This window comes from Xenopus laevis, chromosome 8S, assembly GCF_017654675.1.
Source record: "Xenopus laevis strain J_2021 chromosome 8S, Xenopus_laevis_v10.1, whole genome shotgun sequence".
Classification (NCBI taxonomy): Eukaryota; Metazoa; Chordata; class Amphibia; order Anura; family Pipidae; genus Xenopus; species Xenopus laevis.
In genome coordinates this window covers 80,794,846-80,818,833 of record NC_054386.1, presented here as the reverse complement: position 1 = coordinate 80,818,833, position 23,988 = coordinate 80,794,846, and the positions used below count along the sequence as shown (strand labels likewise).

Sequence of the window (23,988 nt, the reverse complement as noted above, 5' to 3'; positions counted from 1 at the left end):
CTGTGTGAGCTTGTTCACATTTTGTCTAAATATTGATAATATTATCGTCTCTAGAAAAACCACTTGAGTTACTTTTTTTCAAGCAGCATTCATATATTTTACGTAATCCGTATCCACCGCTGTAGTAGTGTATACGTTGACTTTGTAGGCATTATTTGCACAGTGTTTTCTTCAACCCGCCATCTAGCTGTGTGTATTATCGTTTCCAGAAAAACCAACTGAGTTTTTGTTGTTGTTGTTGTTTTTTTAAAAATAATGCCAGGCAAAGGCAGGCCGCCACGCAGAGGCCGTGCTAGGGGCCGTGCTGCTATGCAATCCTGTGGCCCTAGCAAATTTCCCAGTTTTAAAAAGCCAATGACCCTGAACTCCCAAAATGCTGAAGAGGTAGTTGACTGGCTTACACAGCACACCCCATCCTCTACCGTTTCTAACTTTACCACAACATCCTCCTCATCCTCCACTGCTATGGCCACCCCACGTAACACTTCCTCCACCACCGGTGCCCCTTCTTCACTGGGGTCAGAGGAGTTATTTTCCAATGAGTTTCTTGAACTGAGTAATGCGCAACCATTATTGCCAGAAGAAGATGAAGGAGATGAGGACCTTACACCAGATTTAATTCTGGCAGAGAACACGATAGAGATGGACATAATGAGTGATGAGGAGGAGGTCCCCGCTGCTGCTTCCTTCTGTGATGTGTCAGAAGAAATTGATGCATCTGAGGAGAATGATGATGAGGAGATTGATGTTTTGTGGGTGCCTAGTAGAAGAGAGCAAGAGGAGGGTAGTTCAGATGGAGAGACGGAGAGTCAGAGAGGCAGTAGGAGAATAAGACTTAGAAGAAGCAGGGAGGACAGCCCGCAGGGATCAGCAGGGCAACAACATGTATCGGCACCTGTGTTCAGCCGGCCAACGCACCCGCCATTGCCGCCAATACCGCCAACTCCGCCAACTTCTACTGTTACCGCCAGATCGCACACTTCCAAAAAGTCAGCAGTGTGGGATTTTTTTAATGTGTGTGCCTCTGACAAAAGCATTGTAATTTGCAATGAGTGCAGTCAGAAACTGAGCCTTGGTAAGCCCAACAGCCACATAGGTACAACTTCTATGCGAAGGCACATGAGCGGCAAGCACAAAGCACTTTGGGAGCAACACCTCAAAGGCAACAGGCAAACTAAAAGCCACACTCCTTCTGGTCCAGCATCTTACTGCTCTACCTCTGCTCTCCTTGACCCGTCTGAACCACCCTCCACTCCGCCTTCCACCTTGACCACCTGTTCCCATTCCCAGTCATCTGCCACCAGCCAAGTTTCTGTGAAGGCCATGTTTGAGCGTAAGAAGCCAATGTCTGACTGTCACCCCCTTGCCCGGCGTCTGACAGCTGGCTTGTCTGCACTCTTAGCCCGCCAGCTTTTACCATACCAGCTGGTGGACTCTGAGGCCTTCCGCAAATTTGTAGCAATTGGGACACCGCAGTGGAAGGTACCCAGCCGCAATTTTTTTTCTAAAAAGGGAATACCACACCTGTACCAACATGTGCAGAGCCAAGTTACCGCATCTCTGTCACTTAGTGTTGGGCCAAAGGTCCATATGACTACTGACGCATGGTCCTCCAAGCATGGTCAGGGCAGGTATGTCACCTACACTGCCCACTGGGTGAACTTGGTAATGGCTGGGAAGCAGGGAATGGGTAGCTCAACAACAACAGTGGAGTTGGTGTCACCGCCACGGATTGCACGCGGTTCTGCCACCACCTCTACTCCTCCATCGCTCTCTACCTCGTCTTCTTCTTCTTCTTACTCTGCTGCTGGGTCCTCCTTCTCCTCCTCCACACCTGTGCACCCCCAGCTCCCCCTAGGCTATTCGACGTGCCAGGTACGCCGTTGTCACGCTGTCTTGGGGATGACGTGCCTGGAAAGCAAAAACCATACCGGATCTGTACTCCTGTCATCTCTGCAGTCACAGGCCGATCGGTGGCTGACCCCACACCAACTGCAGATCGGAAAAGTGGTGTGTGACAATGGAAGCAATCTGTTGGCAGCGTTGAGACTAGGCAATTTAACACATGTGCCCTGCATGGCACATGTGTTAAATTTAATAGTCCAACGTTTTGTCTCCAAGTACCCAGGATTCCAGGACGTTCTCACCCAGTCCAGAAAGGTGTCGGCCCATTTCAGACGTTCCTACACAGCCATGGCACGCCTTGCTGACATTCAGCAGCGCTACAACATGCCAGTCAGGCGTTTGATTTCTGACAGCCAGACTCGCTGGAATTCAACGCTCCTTATGTTGGAACGTCTGCTGCAACAACAAAGGGCCGTCAACGAGTACCTTTTTGAACTGGGTGGTAGGACTGGATCTGCACAGGGGATTTTTTTCCCCCGTTACTGGGTGCTTATGCGCGATGCCTGCAGGCTCATGCGACCTTTTGAAGAGGTGACAAATATGGTCAGTCGCACCGAAGGCACCATCAGCGACCTAATACCCTTCGCTTTCTTCCTGGAGCGTGCCGTGCGACGAGTGACAGATGAGGCTGTAGACCAGCGTGACGAGGAGCTGGAAGCGCACGATTTCTGGTCGGAATCACCAGAACGAACCCAGGCACCTGCTGCAACGCAGGGAGAGGTGCCAGAAGTGGAGTCAGAGGAGGAAGGTGGCTTTGTGGAGGAGGAGGAGGAGGACCAACAGGAGCAGGCTTCCCAGGGGGCTAGTGGTGACCTTTTGGGGACCCCTGGTCTTGTACGTGGCTGGGGGGAGGAGACCGTGGATGATGCAGTCCTTGATAATGAGGAAGCGGAGATGGATAGCTCTGCATCCAACCTTGTGAGAATGGGGTCTTTCATGCTGTCATGCCTGTTGAAGGACCCCCGTATCAAGAGGCTTAAGGAGAAGGACCTGTACTGGGTCGCAACGCTACTAGACCCTCGGTACAAGCATAAAGTGTCAGAAATGTTACCAACATACCACAAGTCCGAAAAGATGCGGCATTTACAAACCAGCCTGCAAAACATGTTGTACAATGCTTTTAAGGGTGATGTCACTTCAGGAACTCATCAACATTCCAGGGGCAGAGGTGCCAGTAATCCTGCCACGAGCACACCTGCAAGGACAAAGCCCTTTGGCCAGTCTGTAACGTCAGACATGCAAATGTTTTTCTGTCCAAGGCAGCGCCACAACCCTTCTGGATCCACCCTCAAAGAACGCCTCGACCGGCAGGTAGCGGACTACCTGGCATTAACTGCAGATATCGACACTCTGAGGAGCGATGAACCCCTGGACTACTGGGTGCGCAGGCTTGATCTGTGGCCAGAGCTGTCACAATTTGCCATGAACCTCTTGTCTTGCCCAGCCTCAAGTGTGCTCTCAGAAAGGACCTTCAGTGCAGCAGGAGGGATTGTAACTGAGAAGAGAACTCGCCTAGGTCACAAAAGTGTCGATTACCTGACCTTTATTAAAATGAATGAGGGGTGGATCTCGGAGGGTTACTGCACGCCGGAAGACTTGTTCTGACTTCTATGCAGCTGTCCTTCTCTTCAAGCCTCATGACTCCACACACAGCTGTCCTTTAGCGTCCTCCTCCTCCCTCCGCCACCGTTACAAACTAGGGTGCAAACCCTACTGGTTTAATTTTTTCTGGCCTCTGTGCTTCAGTGGCTGCAACCAAAAAACTGGGCAAACAATGTCTACAAGGTCAACGTATGGCAAAAAATGACTATTTCAGCATTTATATGGCATATTTTTTCTGGCAACTGTGCTTCAGTGGCTGCGTCCAAAAAAATGCATATTTTCTGCATTTATATGGCATAATTTTTCTGGCAACTGTGCTTCAGTGGCTGCGACCAAAAAAATGCATATTTTCTGCATTTATATGGCATAATTTTTCTGGCCTCTGTGCTTCAGTGGCTGCAACCAAAAAAATTTATATTTTCAGCATTTATATGGCATAATTTTTCTGGCCTCTGTGCTTCAGTGGCTGCAACCAAAAAAATTTATATTTTCAGCATTTATATGGCATAATTTTTCTGGCAACTGTGCTTCAGTGGCTGCGACCAAAAAAAATTACTATTTTCAGCATTTATATGGCATATTTTTTCTGGCCTCTGTGCTTCAGTGGCTGCGGCCAAAAAAACTGGGCAAACAATGCCTACAAGGTCAACGACGTTGACCTTGTAGGCATTGTTTGCCCAGTTTTTTTGGCCGCAGCCACTGAAGCACAGAGGCCAGAAAAAATATGCCATATAAATGCTGAAAATAGTAATTTTTTGCCATACGTTGACTCAACGTATATGGCAAAAAATGACTATTTTCAGCATTTATATGGCATATTTTTTCTGGCAACTGTGCTTCAGTGGCTGCGACCAAAAAAATGCATATTTTCTGCATTTATATGGCATAATTTTTCTGGCCTCTGTGCTTCAGTGGCTGCAACCAAAAAAATTTATATTTTCAGCATTTATATGGCATAATTTTTCTGGCAACTGTGCTTCAGTGGCTGCGACCAAAAAAATGCATATTTTCTGCATTTATATGGCATAATTTTTCTGGCCTCTGTGCTTCAGTGGCTGCAACCAAAAAAATTTATATTTTCAGCATTTATATGGCATAATTTTTCTGGCAACTGTGCTTCAGTGGCTGCGTCCAAAAAAACTGGGCAAACAATGTCTACAAGGTCAACGTATGGCGAAAAATTACTATTTTCAGCATTTATATGGCATATTTTTTCTGGCAACTGTGCTTCAGTGGCTGCGTCCAAAAAAACTGGGCAAACAATGCCTACAAGGTCAACGTATGGCAGTTGTTTAAAGAGAACAGTAGATTACTAGCCAGCAAAGCTACCTAAGCTAAAATGTCCCTCAAATCCCTGCAGACTTCTGTCCCTCCAATACAGAGCAGTATCAAGCAGATTACTAGCCAGCAAGCTTACTATCATCTGTCCCTGAAATCACTAACAGCTCTCCCCCTACACTATCTCTTCCAAGCACACACAGGCAGATTTTTCAGATACATTTTTGCCCTTGATCCCCCTCTGGCATGCCACTGTCCAGGTCGTTGCACCCTTTAAACAACTTTAAAATCATTTTTCTGGCCAGAAATGTCTTTTCTAGATGTTAAAGTTCGCCTTCCCATTGAAGTCTATGGGGTTCGCGAACCGTTCGCGAACCGCTCGCATTTTTGCGCAAGTTCGCGAATATGTTCGCGAACTTTTTTTCCGACGTTCGCTACATCCCTACTAGTAGGTTCAAGTCCCACTGTATAAATTGAATCCTCCTGGTTACATGTACTCTACCAGAGATATTTGCTCTCAATATAGAACAAAGCTCCCCTAATGCTGCTAGGAAACTGAAATGGCAGGGAGCATTTTAGCTTATAGATAATATTAATGTTTGCCAACATTATCTTGTGATCCTGGGCACATTTCCCTTTCAGTAGAGGAGAGAGCTGTGCTCTGAAGCTTCCTACCAATGTTTCTGATCAAAAACAGCTCATCTTTAGCAACAATTAAAATTCATTGCATTATTGTTGGTGGGAAAATATTTGTAGGAGATTAGTCACCTGTGGTAGAGGTGTGTGCCATCAGCCTAGGAGGTATGGTATTATACCTTCCAACATATGAAAAATGAGTTCAAAGGCAAACTACTCCCTAAAGTCCCTACCCTTTCTTGAAAAAATATCACAGTTCTGTTTCTTCCTTGGTGTTGCATTAATACTTCATATAAAATACCTGCCATGCAGCCAGGGTCGGACTGAGCCGGCGGGACAACGGGAAAAAAACCGTTGGGCCCCCGAGCTCTTGTGGGCCCCGCCGGCCCAGATCTGCATCTTAATGCCATCGCCACCCAGTACCAGGTTTTCAACTTGGCTTGAAGGGGTGGCTTCCCTTTAAATTACCTTTTAGTATTTTATAGATAGAATGTCTAATTCTAAGCAACTTTTAAGTTAGTCTTTATTTTTTATAGTGTTTGCATTATTTGCCGTTGTCCAGCTTTCAAAGAGAGGCCAGTGACCCCATCTAAAGCAAATTCTCTGTAAGGTTACAAATATTTAGTTACTTTGCTATTTTATATCACTCATCTTTCTATTCAGGCCCTCTCCTATTCATATTCCAGTCTCTTATTCAAATAAATGCATGGTTGCTAGGATAATTTGGACCCTAGCAACCAGATTGCAGAAATGACCAACTAGAGAGCTGCTGAATAAAAGCTACATAACTCAAAAACCACAAAAAAATGAAAACCAACTACAAACAGTCTCAGAATATTACTTTCTACATCTCTACTACTCTCTACTATCGTGAAAATGGAAATGTGGTATAAGCTTCAGCATACTGAAATAAGAAACTTTGTAAATACAATCAATAAAAATCTGTATAGTTTCTGAAATAATCAAGTTTATGTTCATTATTCCTCTCTCAGCATCTGTTTCTCTTCATTCTGTCTTCATTCAGCATTTGGGTGTCAGATAGTCATTGACAGTTAGATCCAATATATCTTATAGGGGGGCTTCCTTTCCTAGCAGATGTATTAGATCTCACTCAAATAACTGATTTGTACAAACAAAATCTAACAAAATAACTGCCTTTTAAAGAAATCCTGTATGTAGAGAGACATGATGTCTGGTAATTTTAATAGTGAACTCTGTTACATCTTCTAGGCAAAAGGAGCCCCCCTTTAAGATATATTGGACCTAACTGTCAATGAATATCTGACACCCAACTGCTGCATAAAGACAGAATGAAGAGAAACAGATGCAATATTGAAAATTAACTTATTACAGAAACAGTACATAATCAATTTTTAATTGATTGTATTTAGTAAGTTTCTTATTTCAGTATGCTGAAGGTTATATTAAATTTCCAGTTTTGAGATAGTTCCCCTTTAAAGTTAATTTTAAAGGGGAACAACCTCTTTAAGCACAAGCTGCTGTCCTATCTAATGGGACACACAGAACCCCCTGATGTAATTAAAGAACCTTTTCAAAACACAAACATTAATAAGTGTACCAATAATTTAAGTACAGTATATACCAAACACAAAGTGAAAATAAAATTCTCATTTCCAAACTTTTTTAGGAAACAGTGTGTTTCTTGAATGAATTAATTTGAATACAAATCTGTATAATGTTCCTATATGTACCTGATCCAGTGTACCAGCACGAGCAGCATAGCAGCAGCCACAGCAAATTCCCACACTCCCTCATTTCTGCAGTGATCCCCCTCGTTCAGCATAACCATAATCTAAGGATAATCTGAGCTGCAGCCAATCAGAAAATAATACAAGCAGACATCAGTTGTTGCTGGGGAGAGTGATAAAAGGTTTACCAGGGACTTTTTTGTACTGTAAATAGGAAACAAGGAAGTACCAGAGTTCCTCTGTTTCTGTACCATTGACTGTCTGCACTAGTATCACGTCACACAGCGTGTAATTTGTATTTTAATTACAGTATGTCAGTAATGGTACAAGAAGAAAGCTTCTTTACCGTGATGTTATAATAAAAAGAGCACATTGCTATGTTTTTACCCAAAAAGATCACTAAATGATTGGTCACCTTCTCAAAATTACTTTAGCGAAAGATATTCTCAGGCTCAATGATTGCACACTGGGTGGATTTCTAGATTTCTAGAACACTAAGGGGTGCAAAGCAGGTCTGGACTGAGGCCCTGGCATTTCAGAGGCCAAAACAGCCCCCACCAGTCCACTAAATACTGACTTTATATAGCACCTTATAGCAGCCCCTCTGGCATTTGCCAGAACCCACAGATTGCCAGTCCGGGACTTGTGCAAAGGATTTATGTACAGAGCCATTTCTCATTCTCAGAGTGTTACAACATTCCGTTTGGATTTGAACCTGAAACCCACTGCTTATAATGCAGTTTTCGTACTTCTCACCTAGTTGAGCAAACTGCTGGGGCAGGGTCTTGGTTCACTTCAATAATATCCTTAGTTTTCCAAGCAAGCATGATGGCTATAGGTGATCTCTATTTACCCACACTTGTTTTAAAACTCCAATTATCCAGCCTATAAATCCCTACCTCTCAATTCCTTCCATGCCCATTATAGGTCTATTTAGTATAGTTCCTGCGTGTGCTTTCTGTTCTGCATATCTCGCTCTGAACCCTGCTGGTTCCCTAACTTCAACTGAACTTTGCCTGCACCGACCCCTTTGCCTGCTTGACGTCTCTTCTGGGTCCTGGTTTTGTATTGTGCTGCTGTTCTGGTTTTGGCCTGGTCTGCATAACTCTGATTCTTGTAGTTGCCTTAGTCCTCATCCTACGATCTGGTTCCCTTTCTTGCCCAGAACCTTTTACCTGGTCCTCTGGAAGGGTGAGCTATGACTGGGACCTTGGAATTGTTCTGGGTTTGTGGGTTACTGATAGTGATATTACTGTTTAACAGGCCATGGATGCCAATGAAGAGCCTGTGCTTAACCTGAATTCTGCGGCTACTAAACAAGCTCTTACCAGTTTGAGTCAGCATCTGAGTATCATGGCTCATATAATAAGTACTTTGCATGCTAACGCAACACATTCAGGGATTATTTATATAACTCTTTTGCAAGGGAAAGCTCTTGCTTGGGCTTCACCCATTATTGAGTACAATAGCCCTTTACTTTCTGATTTTGAAAGGTTTCTGGTAGGGATGCACCGAATCCAGGATTCGGTTCGGGATTTGGCCAGGATTCAGCCTTTTTCAGCAGGATTCGGATTCGGCCGTATCCATCTGCCAGGCTGAACCGAATCCGAACCCTAATTTGCATATGCAAATTAGGGGTGGGGAGGGAAATCACGTGACTTTCTGTCAGAAAACAAGGAAGTAAAAATGTTTCCCCTTCCCACTCTAATTTGCATATGCAAATTAGAGTTTGGTTCGGTATTCGACCAAATCTTTCACGAAGGATTCAGGGGTTCGGCCGAATCCAAAATAGTGGATTCGGTGCATCCCTAGTTTCTGCCCACTATGGCTATGGTTTTTGGTGGTTGAGGCTGCCACGTCACATTTGTCGTGGCACTGGTCTGTAGCAGAGTATGCTATGAATTTCAAAATACTAGTGGCAGACAGTGAATGGAATTTGGCAACTTGCAGAAAATATTAAAGATGAATTTGCCTGAGTTGATAGCCCATTTATGTATAGGCATTGATTCACGTTTTAAGGAGAGACAGCAAGAGAAACTGAGAACCACTGTCTTTGCTAAACCTACAGAAAATATCTCAAACACTACAGAAAAGAAAAAAGACCAATTGAAAAATTGCTTAGAATTAGTCATTCTATAACATACTAAACATTGACTTAGTGAACCACCCCTTTAAGGCCTTCAGATCCAATTGCCAAATATGAGAAAGCTCCTTCTCAACATTTCCTGTCTCTTCATTCAGTGGAACATAAATGTATAGGATGTGTTATGTGCAATACACTTATACTTGGCACTGAGTTTAGGCATCCTGAATGGGCACAAAATATATAATTGGGCACAGAATGACATGTGCAGCCATGATGGTTTTATAAATAATAAAATGTCCATGTGGCCTAATTTAAAGATAGGATAACATTGCACAGAGCCAGTTTCAAAGCTGCATTAGACCTTGATAGGTAATACAGTAGAATTCCCATTTCACGTTTTTCAGGGGACCTGGAAAGAATTATGTAAAGATACATTTATTTGGACATTTAAGTAAGTAATGTAACCATTTTCTGTTTCAATATGTTGCAGTTTTTCGTCATTACAGTGACTCCTAGTGGTGGAGGAGTGAAAGTGTTTCAAGGGTCATGGAGATAAGGACTTTAATCCAATTCCTATTACAGACTGATGATATCATTTGGCGCCTAAAATTCACAGTGGGGGGGTTATTTTAAGGGTAGTATTATCACATCATATTATTGTTAAAAAAAAGGTCCCCAGGATGAACCGAAACATCAGATGGTAATATGTTTCACCTTGAACAATAAGATCTGAATAATGAAATTATATTATTATTTACATTATTTACATGGCTTTTTGATCCTGCACCTCGCTGGGGCCCATCAAGTTTTTTCTCGGTGTCCCGTCGGCCCAGTCCGACCCTGTGGATTACTGTTTTCTTGTAGCCATAACTTCAGCACAAAGCAAGGCAGTTGGCTTTCCATAAACTACTTTTTCTACAATAAGTTTTTTTTTTACTAAACCCAGAATGCAAAAATCACGAAAAACTTGATCTTTTTTTAATAAAATCAGACTTTTAAAAAATCATAAATTTTTCAGAATTTATTAACCCAGAGGATGGAAAAGTCAGAATCGCATCTCAGACCTGTTGAGGTTGCATATAAGTCAATGAAGATGTCCCAATGATGTCTGGGTTTCGTGCAATACCCCGAAGTTTTCAGGTGAAAATTCCGAAAAAAAATTGAAAATCGGATGGAAAAATCCAAATAGAATTGTGAAAATCTGATTTTATTTCCCACAAAGCACATTTTGGGAAAATGTAATAATAAATAAGTGTAAAAAACTCTGAGCGGATTTAATTGGAGTTTGTAGCAGAAAATACTGAGATAAATTCAGACTTTGATAAATAACCCCCTAGGATGCATTTTTGCATTAAATGTACTTTCCATGCAGTGAGATCTCTCTCCCTACATTCTGTTCTAGCATTAAGCATGATAGCAAAAAGGAATAATATGTCACTAAATTTCTTAAAGCATTTTTCCATTAAATTCTGACCACTGTTCCCTCTAAGCTGTGCGCTGATGCACACAAATTTTTATATGTGGTTGTTTAACTGAGCATGGACTGCCTTTTAGAGTAAAGAAAAATAATGCATTTAGTAACATATTTACTTTTTATTTTGAAGTACAAGATAAAAAAAAACATTTAAATGTACCCAGTTTGGTTTCAGGATCATGGAGGTAAAAAATTGGAGTCTGGCTTTTATTGGACATTTTACCAAATTGCAGTGAAAGTTTTTGTGAAAGGATAGAAAAGAATGTTTAAAGCAGTAGAATCAACAGCTATGAGTGCAATATGTTTAAAATACTTTTTAACCTTTGTTATTTTATAACCATCTCCCTGCAATTAATTTAATTCAACACTGCTTATAGATGCTAATTTCCATGCATTAGAAGATCTATGCCCACCCATGTTCTAAATATTAACATTCATAGCCTTAGTATTCATCTTCCGTTAAATACAGGTCAAAAATATCCCTGATCTGGGGCCATCCACTGCCTTTATTTTTATTATTAAATCAGACTGAACAGAAAAGCACAGCTGTAACCCATTCCAAAGCAACACAGTTTCTCTGTATTATGGATAAAAGGTTTTGAGGGATCTGTTTTGCTAAATATTTAGTATGATGTAGTGGACCAGAGGTATTTAATGTGTTTGAGGCACACAGGTTGTAACTAGTTTACAAAAATGTGTACTTGAACTGGCAAAAGAATTTACATTTTCTGCTTTTTTCCAGAAACAATTAAATGGATGTCACAGCATCTCCTTTCATGCTACATAATTTACTATTCTGTATTTAGTATTCTAATATATTGTATTTTCTCTATGGACATGTGTATCAGTTGATGTCAGGAGCATCTTGTAGTTGAGTGCCGCCCTTAAGTATGCTGCTTCCCTGGGACTTCGTTTTTCTGCGTCAGAGCAGGTAGAAGGGGGCCTGCATCACTTTGCTGGCCTGCATCACTAATGCAGAGAGTACAATGGCTCCCTGCATTATAGAATGCATTTCTCAATTCTCATCATTCCAGTCCAAGTTATTTAATGTAACACATTAGGAAATGGGAGTATAATATATAACAATTCAGATGCTGAGGAACTACAACTTTTGTTTCTCTGTGGTAGCTTGTTGGTGATGTGGAAAATATATGCCTTTTTTTTGCTAACAATCTGTGTTAAATAATCTAATCTAATATTACATTAGATTGGTACAGGATTTATTTTAAGAAATCTCCCAAGAATTTAAATGAAGGCGTCAGACAACAGAAAAGCACAATAATTTGCAGGGAGCAGAAAAACATATGGCATCCTGTAGGTGTAGATGAACTCTGGAAAGTGTCATAGGTTCAATCTGTGGGGGCAAAAAATATAAATTAAATAAGGGAACAATAGCATTAAATGTTTGCACTTTTTAAAAATGACTCCTTGGAAGACCAGTCCTGGCTGATAAAAATGTCACACAAACAGGAATTCATGTTTTAGCATCCATTTGTGCTCTGTGCACTTGCCCCCTCGCCCAAGTCCATGGGATGCTGTAGTGTTTACTGCATGGTACATGTATGGGACCTGTTATCCAGAATGTTAGAGACCTGGGGTTTTCCGGATAACATATCTTTACGTTATTTGGATAGTCATTACTAGAAAATCATGTAAACATTAAATAAACCCAATAGGCTGGTTTTGCTTCCAATAAGGATTAATTATATCTTAATTGGGATCAAGTACAAGCTACTGTTTTATTATTACAGAGAAAAAGGAAATCATTTTTAAATATATGATTTATTTTGATAAAATTGAGTATATGGCAGACGACTGAACTTTCTGGATAACAAGTTTCTGGATAACGGACCTCATACCTGTATTACAAAATACTGTAAATGCATAATGGTTTAAGGGAAAACTCTCTTCCCAGGGGTGTTTCGGGGGCTCCTTGTAGCAATACCTAATGAACTCTCAAAGAGTTACATGATGGCACAAATTGTGCACAGGAAGTGGAATTATTTTAGTGGTGTATTATTGTTTGGTGTCAGAAGGTGATGCTGTAAAAATATCTAAAAGGTATTAGTTTGTATTAAATGCTACAATTAAACTATAAATACTATTTGTTTGTTTTTTTTAATCCAAAATGATTCTCTTTGCATTTTATATTTGTGTCTCTCTCTTGCTGCATAGTATAAAACTTCTAACACTAGCTTTCTGAGTTAGGCGACTACACTAATGTAATATTGTAATATATTAGCTGTTACAATTTGCTACATTTAGTTGATACACTGCAATTTAGAACAGTTAAATAGTTGGTGACATCCCTCCTACAGCTGCTTTAAACATCAAAAATTTTAAGGTTATTTGCAAATGCAATTTCTATTGCTATTGAAAGCAGCGTTTGCTTGTTGCATAACAGCTGATTAACAGACCAGAGGGAGGCCTGACTACTTTTAGGGCTCTTACCCCTGAGCGTTCCGACCTGCGCTCCCCTGCGTTCCGTTTTTTGGCGTTCAGCCGCAGGGGAGCGCAGGAATAGACGCTAGTCATTATTTGAAATGGGGCTGTACTCACTCAGGCGCGTGTAGGCGCCGAACGCAGGAAAAATGCAGCATGTTGCGTCTGAACCTGCGTTCGGCGCCTACACGCGCCTGAGTGAGTACAGCCCCATTTCAAATAATGACTTGCGTCTATTCCTGCGCTCCCCTGCGGCTGAACACCAAAAAACGGAACGCAGGGGAGCGCAGGTCGGAACGCTCATGTGTAAGGGCCCTTACAGACGCAGAGAAAATGAAAAAACAAACACTGCTTTCAACAGCAAATACATTGTCGCGTAACATAAACCATTAAGAATGTTTGATGGGAAGGTTTGTATGTTCTTTAATTATGTATTAAAAAAAAAAAAAAGGTTTTTGGGGGGGTCCTTTTAACATCAGTCCCTGCCCTTGGAGCTTACAGTCTAAGGTTTCCATTGCATTCATTCATACACACTATGGTCAGTTTTATTAGGATCCAATTGAAAAAATAATACAGCTGCAGCACCTCTTAGTTGCAAAAGTAAAAAAATTTAATTTATTAGGTCAGACAACCAGGCAACGTTTAGGGTTCACTCTCGCTCTTTCTCAAGGCTTGAGAAAGGCAGAAAGTGAACCCAGAACATTGCCTGGCTGTCTGACCTAATAAATTACATTTTTCACTTTTCCAACTAAGAGGTGCTGCAGCTGTATTTGTTTTCCTGTATGTCTATGTAACCGCTGGTCAGAGTTTCTGGACTGCTTTGCAACCACTTCACAAGTTTATACAAGATGCTTAAAGCACACACAACTTTTACTACTTTATTAGGAACCAATGAACCTGCACATGTTATATCCCATTATTCTGTAAGAGTTTGGCCACTTTAATAACTCCATGCAACCGATAATTGTAATGAAATATGTATATTATAATTCCTCATGGTTCTGATTTAGGCGGGACACATTCTTTCTGGCTGTGTCTGGGGAAGACTGAGCCATGGCCTAATTATTCCAACCTTTTAATATTAAAATGTTGGGACAATATCATAAGCCAAAAATAAGAATGAATTTAGTCTTTTTTTTCCTACTATTCTTCTGTGCATATAGGCTAATTATCTAACAATGAAATGATTCAGGTTCATAGTCCTGCCTACAAATTACACTGATCTGCAAAAATAAGACAGCGCAGCTCATAACATTTCTGTAAGATTGCAACTGAAATCAGATGCCTCCTACTCATACATACCATTTCTATGTTGTTTCCAAGTCAAAAAGAGGAACAGAAGCCCCAGAAAGAGGAACACAATGCCAATAGCAATAGCCAAGTAACAGAGAACATTTTCCAGTATCTCAGAGGGGGTCGGGTATTCTGAAACTGAAAACATAACCATTGTCAGCGAGGATTTAAAAGCAGTTACTGGTAAATCAAACAGCTACAGGTTCCTTAGACAGACATGTGGAAAGTGAGATTAAATACCCCATGCTCATAATCTGGAATTTAAACAAAAATACACGAGACCAATTTACAGACAAGAACTACACATAGGGGAAGAATTGTCAAAATGTGAGATTAGAACTCACCACAGAAAAATTCCCTCACTTTCTTTTTAGTTAGTGAAAGTTAATTATTTGATATATACAATTCTACCACTCTTTATTCATTTCTGAGTTATTTGTGGTTGATTCTTTTGACAGATTCATTGAATTCTGTTGTCACAGCTCACTGTGGGAACACTGGGGATTACGACCATGTTTGGGGTGGTGGCAATGTCCTACTGGCCCACCGGGATACCAGAAAAAGTCCCAGTGGGCCCAGGTGTCAGTGGTCCTTCATGCTGCTAGACATTTGGCCTATTGCATGGCCATTCCCTATTTCTATGAGAACAAAGAGGCTAAATAGATGGAATAACAGATTATAGTATGTAAAGAAAAGAGACTAAGAGAATAGGAGAGAAAGAATAATAGTACTAAGACTGGGCCCCTTGTCTAAAATTAATTGGTGGGCCCCTGGTCAAAGGTTTTTAGGCTGGTCCCTGGTGTCCCAGTCCAACACTGGGTGGTGGTAGCTTCAAGGTTCATCAGCATCAGGAGCAACTGCACACAATTTACTGAGAGAGACAGGAACATCCATACAGAAGTGCATGGAGCGTGTTTGGCCGTTACTACCTCTAACAAGTGGCATTAATAGATGCAATATTTGCACCTATTTTAGAATGAACACAATTGTCATTGTGTACAGAAATGATCCTAAGTATGTTTTTGTTAAGCAGCATAATTATAGCACTAAGACATTGTTTGATGTATTGTGCATACTGAAGAAAAGAAAATATTTGATAAATTTGTATCTAGGTTTGGATTAACATCAACTGTAACAGGAAGAAGTGTGGAAGCAAAAGACAGAACTCTGTCTTTTAATTGGCTCATGTGACCTAACAAGTATAGTTTGTTTGGTTTGTCTGTGTGCACAGTGAATCATAGGGTAGACCCCGTGTCAATTTTCTAATTAGGATTACCCAATGGCACATACTACAAAAAAGTATATTATTATGAAAATTGTTTATTTACATTAATCAGGGTTTTACATATGAGCTGTTTTATGCAATATACAGACCTAAATTGTATAGTTTTCCTTTAATGATTTACTGTAATTAGACACAGTGGCCTCTCTTGCAACTCACTTGGCCCATAGATAGACCCCTTCTTTTTTCAACATGATAAGATAAAGGTTCTTACCCCAGTATGCAACAGCTGTAGTGCTTCCCTCTTGAGCATTACATGTATAGCTGTCTGTATACGTCGGAGTGATATTGAGGTAGGAGAAGGTCTGGTACTCGATATTGCTCAAGGCAAAATAACCTGTATAGCTGATTCCTTCTGTCAACAAAATGCCATTCTTCCTCCAGGTGATGTTCAGGTCAGGAGGAATTATATTACTGATAAAACAAACCAGAGTGTTTGGCTTCCCTATGGTAAGTGGATGTAATGTAAAAACTTTTATATCCAATATCCCTAAAAGAAAAACATATGATAGTTGTAGCATGGTCCCAAGATTCAACTTAAAAAAAGGTTAGACATGCTAGAATGTTCATCAGTTATAAACCTTTTACTTGAGATTACCTTGCTATATAATAACTTGCCAGGTAAAATACTTCTTTATGGACACTACAAGGCCCAAGAGGTAGATTTATTTTTACTTAGGCATCAAGTTCGGAGGACGTGGAGGAAAAAACAGAAGTGAGTTTTTTAACTCAGGTTTTTAGACATCCACATCCATACCTTTTATTTTTCTTTTGAACAAACAGGATCTTAGGAAAAATGCCCTTGTTAAAAAAAAAAGAAAAAAGTGTAATTGATGCAAGTGAATTAAAGAACTAGCTTCCGTTTTTTCCCTGAGTGTCCCATGAACCTGATGCCAGACTAAAAATACATTTCTTGGTATCAGTCTGGTTTATGCTTTGCACTGGGTAAAGAATATTTTCAAGTGCAGTTCTTAATTATGCAGGTTATTGGTGTGTGAGCTGACATTCTTGCACTCTTGGTGAGTACAACACAAAGCAAAGACCCATGTAATAATGCTGTAAAAATTTTAAAATTAGTGATGGGTGAATAAATAAATAAAACGCCACACTAGTTTAAATGCCAAATAGAAAATTCATGCTCCTTTTAACACAAAGTTTACATTTTATGTGACCTATTAATATGAAGTGACTTATAGAAAAAGCAATGATGCTTAAATAGTTGGAAAACATGCTGCATTGTTGTGAATAAATATGGGGAATTGCACCAGTTTTTTTTTTTTGCACTCAGCACTTAGTAAATGAAGCCCACTATACTTATTTTTTTGCGATGCAAAACACCACACTAGTTAAAATGGCAAATAGAAAAGTCATGCTCCTTGTCACTTAACACAAAGTTTCAATTTTATGAGACCTATTAATGTGAAGTGACTTATAAAAAAAGTGATGCAATGATGCTTCAATAGTTGGAAAACATGCTGCCTTATTGTGAAAAAATATGGGGAATTGCACCAGGTTGTTTTTTTTTTTTGCACTCAGTACTTTGCGATGAAAGAACTATAAACAGATGAATAAATGTAAAGGAAGAGATTGGCATTGCTACCTTGCAAAACGGAGGTGACTTCTAACTAGGGCACTTCCTGCAATTCATAGTTATGAATGCAAATTGTTATGTTTATTACCATACAATGCAGCATTTTAGTTAGCATCGACCTTGGTAAATTGTGTGCTTATTGTGGCAGACATTATTTTCCCTAAACATGAGTTGGGATCACATCACTTCCGTCTAATGGTATGAAGCAACCCACTAAAGGAAACCTGGAATTACCTGTAGGTCCAGGGTAATGTTAATTCCAGGCTTTCCTTGCCTTAATGTGTATATGCTTAAATAATCAAAGCAGAGTGAAGAGATCACTAATTGCAATAGTGTATGCTGAAAGGTAAAAATATTTATGAACTGTGGTGAGGCACACTGAATTTTGTGTTTTTATGTCTTTGCATATTTTTCCATGTCTGTTTGGGTTTCCCCCAAAAAAACAATACAATGGTAGCTGTGATTGATATATGCATCGGTATATTCATGTACTGAGAGTTTTAAACATTCTCATGCTGACCTTTAGTCTCTGGTGTAATGTTCACAACAGCTTGGGTAAAGTTTTGCATGGCCTCTGTGCACAACTGTATATCAAACGCCAGGTCCGAAGAATTGGAGAAAACATCCTGGTTGGCCCATTTCTTTAAGTTTGGGATACGAGGTACAACGGATTTATCTGCAAAATTGTACTGGAACATCTGCTCTTCGTCAAACATTTTCAACAGAACTGGGGATGGGGACTGTGGCTGACAAAACAGGACCTGTTTCAGGGAATGGTCTGCAAAAAGAAAGTGTGACAACCAGCAAAAATAAAGATATTGTAAACAGAGGGGAGAAAGAGAGGGCGAAGAAACCCAGCATCCATACACACACCTTCCATACCTGGTGTTTCAGTCTTTTAACTCATTATTCCCGGTGCAGATTCTGAACTCTTACAATTTGCAGATTCTGAACTGTCACAATTTGCTACATTAGTTGATACATTTCTCAGCATCATCTGTGAAATATTAGCAACTATTGTATGTTTTTTTTGTATCCTGAAAAACATGTTTGAGATAGCCCACCAGAAATAAAAACATTTTACAATTACTTTCTATTTTCTATTTCAGAACATTTTTCTTATATTGAAGCTTAAAGTTTACTTTTTCATCTGCTTATGTCTTTCTGACTTATGGGGTTATGTAATAAAAGGCACTAAGTTTGCCCAGGGGCAGTAAACCATAGCAACCAATCAGCAGGCAGCATTTATTAGCCACCTGTTTAAATGCAAGAATCTTATTGGTTGTCATGGGTTACTGCTCCTGGGCAAACTTAGTGCCTTATATAACATATGGTGGAAAGTGACTTACTGACTCTGTAACTGTTCTAAATTGAAATGTAGTTGATACATTTCTTATCTTTGGCCCTGCTGAACAGAATCCCTGATTTTCATTAAAGGCAACTGTTAAAATTGATAAAATAGTTGCTGATATTCCATAGATGCTGCTGAAACACCGGAGACAACGTTAAACTTCAATTTTGCAATTATCATATTTAAAAAATTACAGTTATTAAAAAATAAAAAATAGAAAGCAATTGAAAAAAGTTTTTATATCTGTTGGACAATATGCAAATAGCTGAACTGAAAGGAAGGAAAGTGAACAATCCCTTTTCAAAAATACAAAATAGAAAGCAATTGAATACATCTTTATTTCTGATGCACTAACCATAAACAACTGAACAAAAAAGTGTTAGGTGCACATCCACTTGAAATATTGAAAAAAGGTTTTACTTAGTGTCCTTTAAAGGAGTACTAAAGCCTAACTAAAGGAGTTTAGAAATGGGAAGATCTGGGATTCCAAAGATGCCCCAGTAGCTCCCCATCTTCTTTTCTGCTAATTTACTGCACATGCTCTGTGCTGCTGCCACTTACTGAGCTTAGGGACCAACTCACAATATACAGTGCACAAAGAATATAAAAGTCACAATATAAGGCTGATTAGTAATTAATACTGATAATAACTACATGGCAGCACAGAATCCAGTGCAACTAGCATCAGAATTTAATAATCAGCCTTGTAGCATCAGCTATATTACAGGTAAACATCTTTTTCTGATTGATAATTAGTGACGACCCCTAAGCTCAGTTTATCAACAGCTGCTCAGAGCCCACTGAGCATGTGAGTGTCACAGACACTTTCCAAGATGGTGATCCTCTGTCTCAAGTTTGATGTCATGGATCATTGCTGCTAATGAGAAGCTGAAACTTTAGGCTGGTGCAATACGTTCAGTATCTAAAATATGGCATTTTTAGCCATACTGATTTTCAGGGTTTAATTATCCTTTAAGTTATAATGATCTACTATTTACTGAGTAGCTAAGACACCTGGAGGAGAAATACCTGTGGACTTGTTACAAGTGTCAGACCCAGAGACCAGAAAAACAAATGCTGCATACCATTTAAATTACATTTACAAATAACCTTAATACCATAAAATATATTGATTTAAAGATATTGGAATGTTTCTTAGAATAATGTTTGCTTTAATTGTGCAAAAGACCATGGGCCCTCTCGACTGGATGCAGTCTTCCACAGATTTATTTAATTAATGCCGTTTTAAAAAGTTGGAATGTTATAAGAACTACTGGTTTTTCTTTGTCACACATTCCTAGAGGTGTCACAATATAAACAATGTGCTGTTATATTGAGGTTCTGTTTTATTCATATTACTTTCCAGAAAGCATTGACTTGCTATTTAACAGACTACAAGCCTCCATTATTGTCAATATTTACCCTGCTCATCCCCCCATGCTATCAATGGGAATGTCTTCAGCATCAGTATCCAAAAACTCCATTTGATCCAAACAGCCATGTGGGGAAGCCTTGTAATACACAGCGCAGGCCTTCACTGGAATCACAGAACATACTGTTAGAATGGTATAATCCACTTTTTGGCACAATAGGATTCAGCATAGACTTACCTAAAATCAGCTCCAGGAGTACTGGGTTATTAACGTCTTAATTTATATTAATTCTTGCATTCAGAATATCAATTTGCCTATAATGGGAACTCCAGCAAGTCTATGTCCATAGCTTTCAGAATAATGCTGTAAGATCCAGGATCATGCTATAAATATATATATTCTGGGACTGTAGGCAGTTGTATGAAGAGATATATGTCCATCAGTCTCTGCATTCATTAGTAGTTAAATGCTCAGGGGCTTTCATAACCTCTTTGCATTTGAGTTCCTATAAGTCAGGTGGTTTGCGGAGTCCTTCTATACAGTCATCTTTCAGTCTATGGTGGAGACACAAAGTTGAACATATGAGTATAATTATAGTCCACATTAAATCACCTGAACTCTCTGTAAGAGGAATACGTATTCAATAGCTCAGTTCCTTGTTTACTCCCTATAGCAAATCTCCGTCTAGATGACATCATTTGTTGCTAAGCAGAGTCTTTTCCTTTCAGCTAATAATAAAAAGTGTTTCCCAGAGCTGTAACTGGACTCTTTCTGAAACCAACATTAACCCTTTTTACATCAATTACAGGGTTTTGAGAAACACACACTTTTTATGTTGCCAACTTTTGCTAATGCAGAAACCAGTTCTTAGAAAACCAAGGGTGTTTATAAACATCACATTTTGAGCGATGGTTTAATAACACTAATCCAAGTTGTTTAATGGAGAACCAAACCCTAAATTATAAAAACCCCTACCCCCTAGCCTACATAGACCCCCCTCCCTGATCCCCCCCAACCTAGGTGTTACCCCAGTAAATGCCCCTACCTCTTTACTTACCCTTCAGTGCTGATTCTATGCAGCAGAGTTCAAGGGCGCCATCTTCTTCTCTTCGGTAATCTTCGGGTCTTCTTCCGGTGCTTTCAGCGCATGCGCAGTTGTTGTGAACCTGAACATTGCTCTAACTGCGCATGCGCCAATACGACGATCCCGAAGTTTAAGAAGGCACCTGAGAACTCCGGACACAGAATCTGCACCAAGGGGTAAGTAAAGAGTTTGGAGCATTTACCGGGGGTAAAGCTAGGCTGGGGGAGAGCAGGAAGGGGGTCTATGTAGGGTAGGATTTTTTTTATAATTAAGGGTTTGGTTCTCCTTTAAAGACAAAGTTTTAATATACTTTGTGGAAGTGAAAAATACATCTTCCAACTTACTGTTTTATACAAGTATTTTAAGCAAGTATTTATTCATAAAGCACCAACTTAGTGTGCAGTGCTTTAAAGAGATACTGCCTACCACCCAACATTTTGGAAATAAAAAGAGGGACAAAAAAGTTGGTGCACGTAGCGCGGCAAAATGTTTTTATCACGCCCGTTTTTGTGGCCACACCTTATAATTACATTACATTTTACAAAATTTGGCAGCTTATAAAAGTTTGAACATATTTCTGTTTTTTTTCCAGGTATTACAGTTTTGCTAATTAAGGTGAATTGCCCTTTAGGGTAAGGCCAGACAAGGAGATTCGGGGAGGTTTTGTCGCCTGGCGACTTATCGCCACGTCTTTTGCGCGACTATCTCCCCGAACTGCCTCAGCGTTTTTTCCCCATAGGCTACAGCGCAAAATCAGTGAGGCAACTTTGGGTGACTATTAAAAACGCATCGCCGTGTGCATTAGTGCAGGCGATTTTGCGCTGTAGCCTATGGGGAAAAAACGCTGAGGCAGTTCGGGGAGATAGTCGCGCAAAAGATGTGGCGATAAGTCGCCAGGCGACAAAAACTCCCCGAATCTCCTCGACTGGCCTTACCCTAAATTAAGCTGTGAGTCTAACTTCTCCCCAGAGACCTGTTATCTTATATTGTTACAGTTACTTATTTGCTTATCTGGAAATTGTTACAAATGTATCTTATCTGAAGCTGTAGCTGTTCTGGGCTCTCTGCCAAAAGCCAATTAAGTTAAGCTGGCCATAGACGTGCAGATTTACCTTCATATCGGACAAACAATCGGATGTCCCAATCTCTTGACCTGCCACTAACCTTTCAGATCAAATAAAGTAGTAAAAGAACAGATCAGCCGATGTTATGCCCCTACAGCAATCATACGAAAGTTTATGTCCGACAAAGCTGGTGACAGCGGTCAGTGGTCTCTCACTGAAAATAGTCAGATCAGCAATACATGCAGAGATATTATCGGCAGCCGACAGAAATCTTCTAACCTGTCCGATCGATTGAACGACCGATCGGCATGGCACGACAACTGTCGGGACACTCCACACACGGCCCAAAAATCGTACAAAATGAGGATTCGTACAATCGGATCTTTGTGTCTATGGCCAGCTTTAGAAACTTTGTTTCTTTTTCTGGCTGTTCTGTGCAGAGAAAAATGGGACTTTCCAGTACAAACGAGGGACTGCAGGTTGTGCTGTCAAAAGAGGGACTGTCCCTCTAAAAACGGGACAGTTGTCAGTATGATTGCTGACACCAGAAAATAACCTTTTTTTACATCTAACATAAAATTGCCTTTGTATACTATTTGTAATGTAGACATAAAAGTATTTGCCTGATTCTTTTACATTACCTTTCTTACCCCCATGTGCCTCTATGAGGGGGCTGCCATATTTGTGCAGCAGGAGTCCGTTATCATTAGAAACTCTAGGGGGCCCATTTACTTTGTTCGAGTGAAGGAATAAAATAAAAAAAACTTCGAATTTCGAATGTTTTTTTTGGCTACTTCAACCATCGAAAGGGCTACTTCGACCTTCAACTACGACTTTGACTTCGAATCGAACGATTCGAACTAAAAATCGTTCGACTATTCGACCCACGATATTCGACCATAAGTAAATTTGCCCCTAAGTGACAGGTTAAGAAGGGACAGTCAGGTTGGCAAAACAGTCAGGTTAAGGAACTTCAAGTAACAATTACTTACAAAAGCAGAACTATCAGTAAAAAACGATCAACATGACCTATAGGTAACTTGATTTACTAAGGGTCGAAGTGAAATCGAGGGAATTTTCGAAGTAAAAAATTCAAAATTCAAAGTAATTTTTTGGATACTTCGACCATCGAATAGGATACTACGACTTCGAATTTACTTTGACTTCGATTCGAAGTAAAAATCGTTCGACTATTCGACCATTCGATAATCGAAGTACTGCCTCTTTAAAAACTACCGCGATCGGAATACAATCGTACGATGAATAAAATCGGAATACAATCGTACGATTAATAAAATCCTCCGACTTTGAATTCGAATGTCGGAGGATTCTATTCGATGGTCGAATTTGAAGTATTTTCCACTTCGAAATTTGACCCTTGATAAATCTGTCCCTTAATGTAGATTAATATTTTGAAAAGAAAATTTTTAGCATCAGTATCACAAGGGGTGTTCATTTTTAGGTTAACTTTTAGTATGATGTAGAGATTGATGTTCTGAGACAATTTTCAATTGGTTTTTGTTTTTTATTATTTGTGGTTTTTAAATAATTTAGCTTTTTATTTAGCACATCTCCAGTTTGCAAAATCAGCTGTCTGGTTGCTAGGGCCAAAATTAGCCTAGTAACCATGCATTGATTCAAATGAGCAACTGGAATATGAATAGTAGAGGCCTATATGGAAAGGTAATTAATAAAAAGTAGCAATAACCATAAGGGGCAGATTTATCAAGGGTCGAATTTCGAAGTAAAAAATACTTTGAAATTCGACCATCGAATTGAAATACTTCGAATATCGCAGTCTAAGTATCTTTCACTGAA

The 23,988-nt window shown here is 39.9% G+C and overlaps 1 protein-coding gene across 2 annotated transcripts in view; it reads right to left on the bottom strand.

Moving 5' to 3' along the window:
• mhc2a.S (major histocompatibility complex class II alpha chain precursor S homeolog) overlaps positions 1 to 20,640 on the bottom strand; it is a 44,063-nt gene extending 23,423 nt beyond the window's left edge. Inside the window, 6 exon segments of one of the 2 annotated variants that reach the window (NM_001090110.1) lie at positions 11,847 to 12,044; positions 14,435 to 14,563; positions 15,922 to 16,197; positions 17,819 to 18,076; positions 20,072 to 20,186; positions 20,260 to 20,569. In NM_001090110.1, coding sequence (NP_001083579.1) covers positions 12,040 to 12,044; positions 14,435 to 14,563; positions 15,922 to 16,197; positions 17,819 to 18,076; positions 20,072 to 20,150 — 747 coding nt within the window. In that variant the 5' untranslated portion in view covers positions 20,151 to 20,186; positions 20,260 to 20,569 and the 3' untranslated portion in view covers positions 11,847 to 12,039. 2 annotated transcript variants of the gene reach the window in all.
• Positions 20,641 to 23,988: the final 3,348 nt, after the last annotated feature.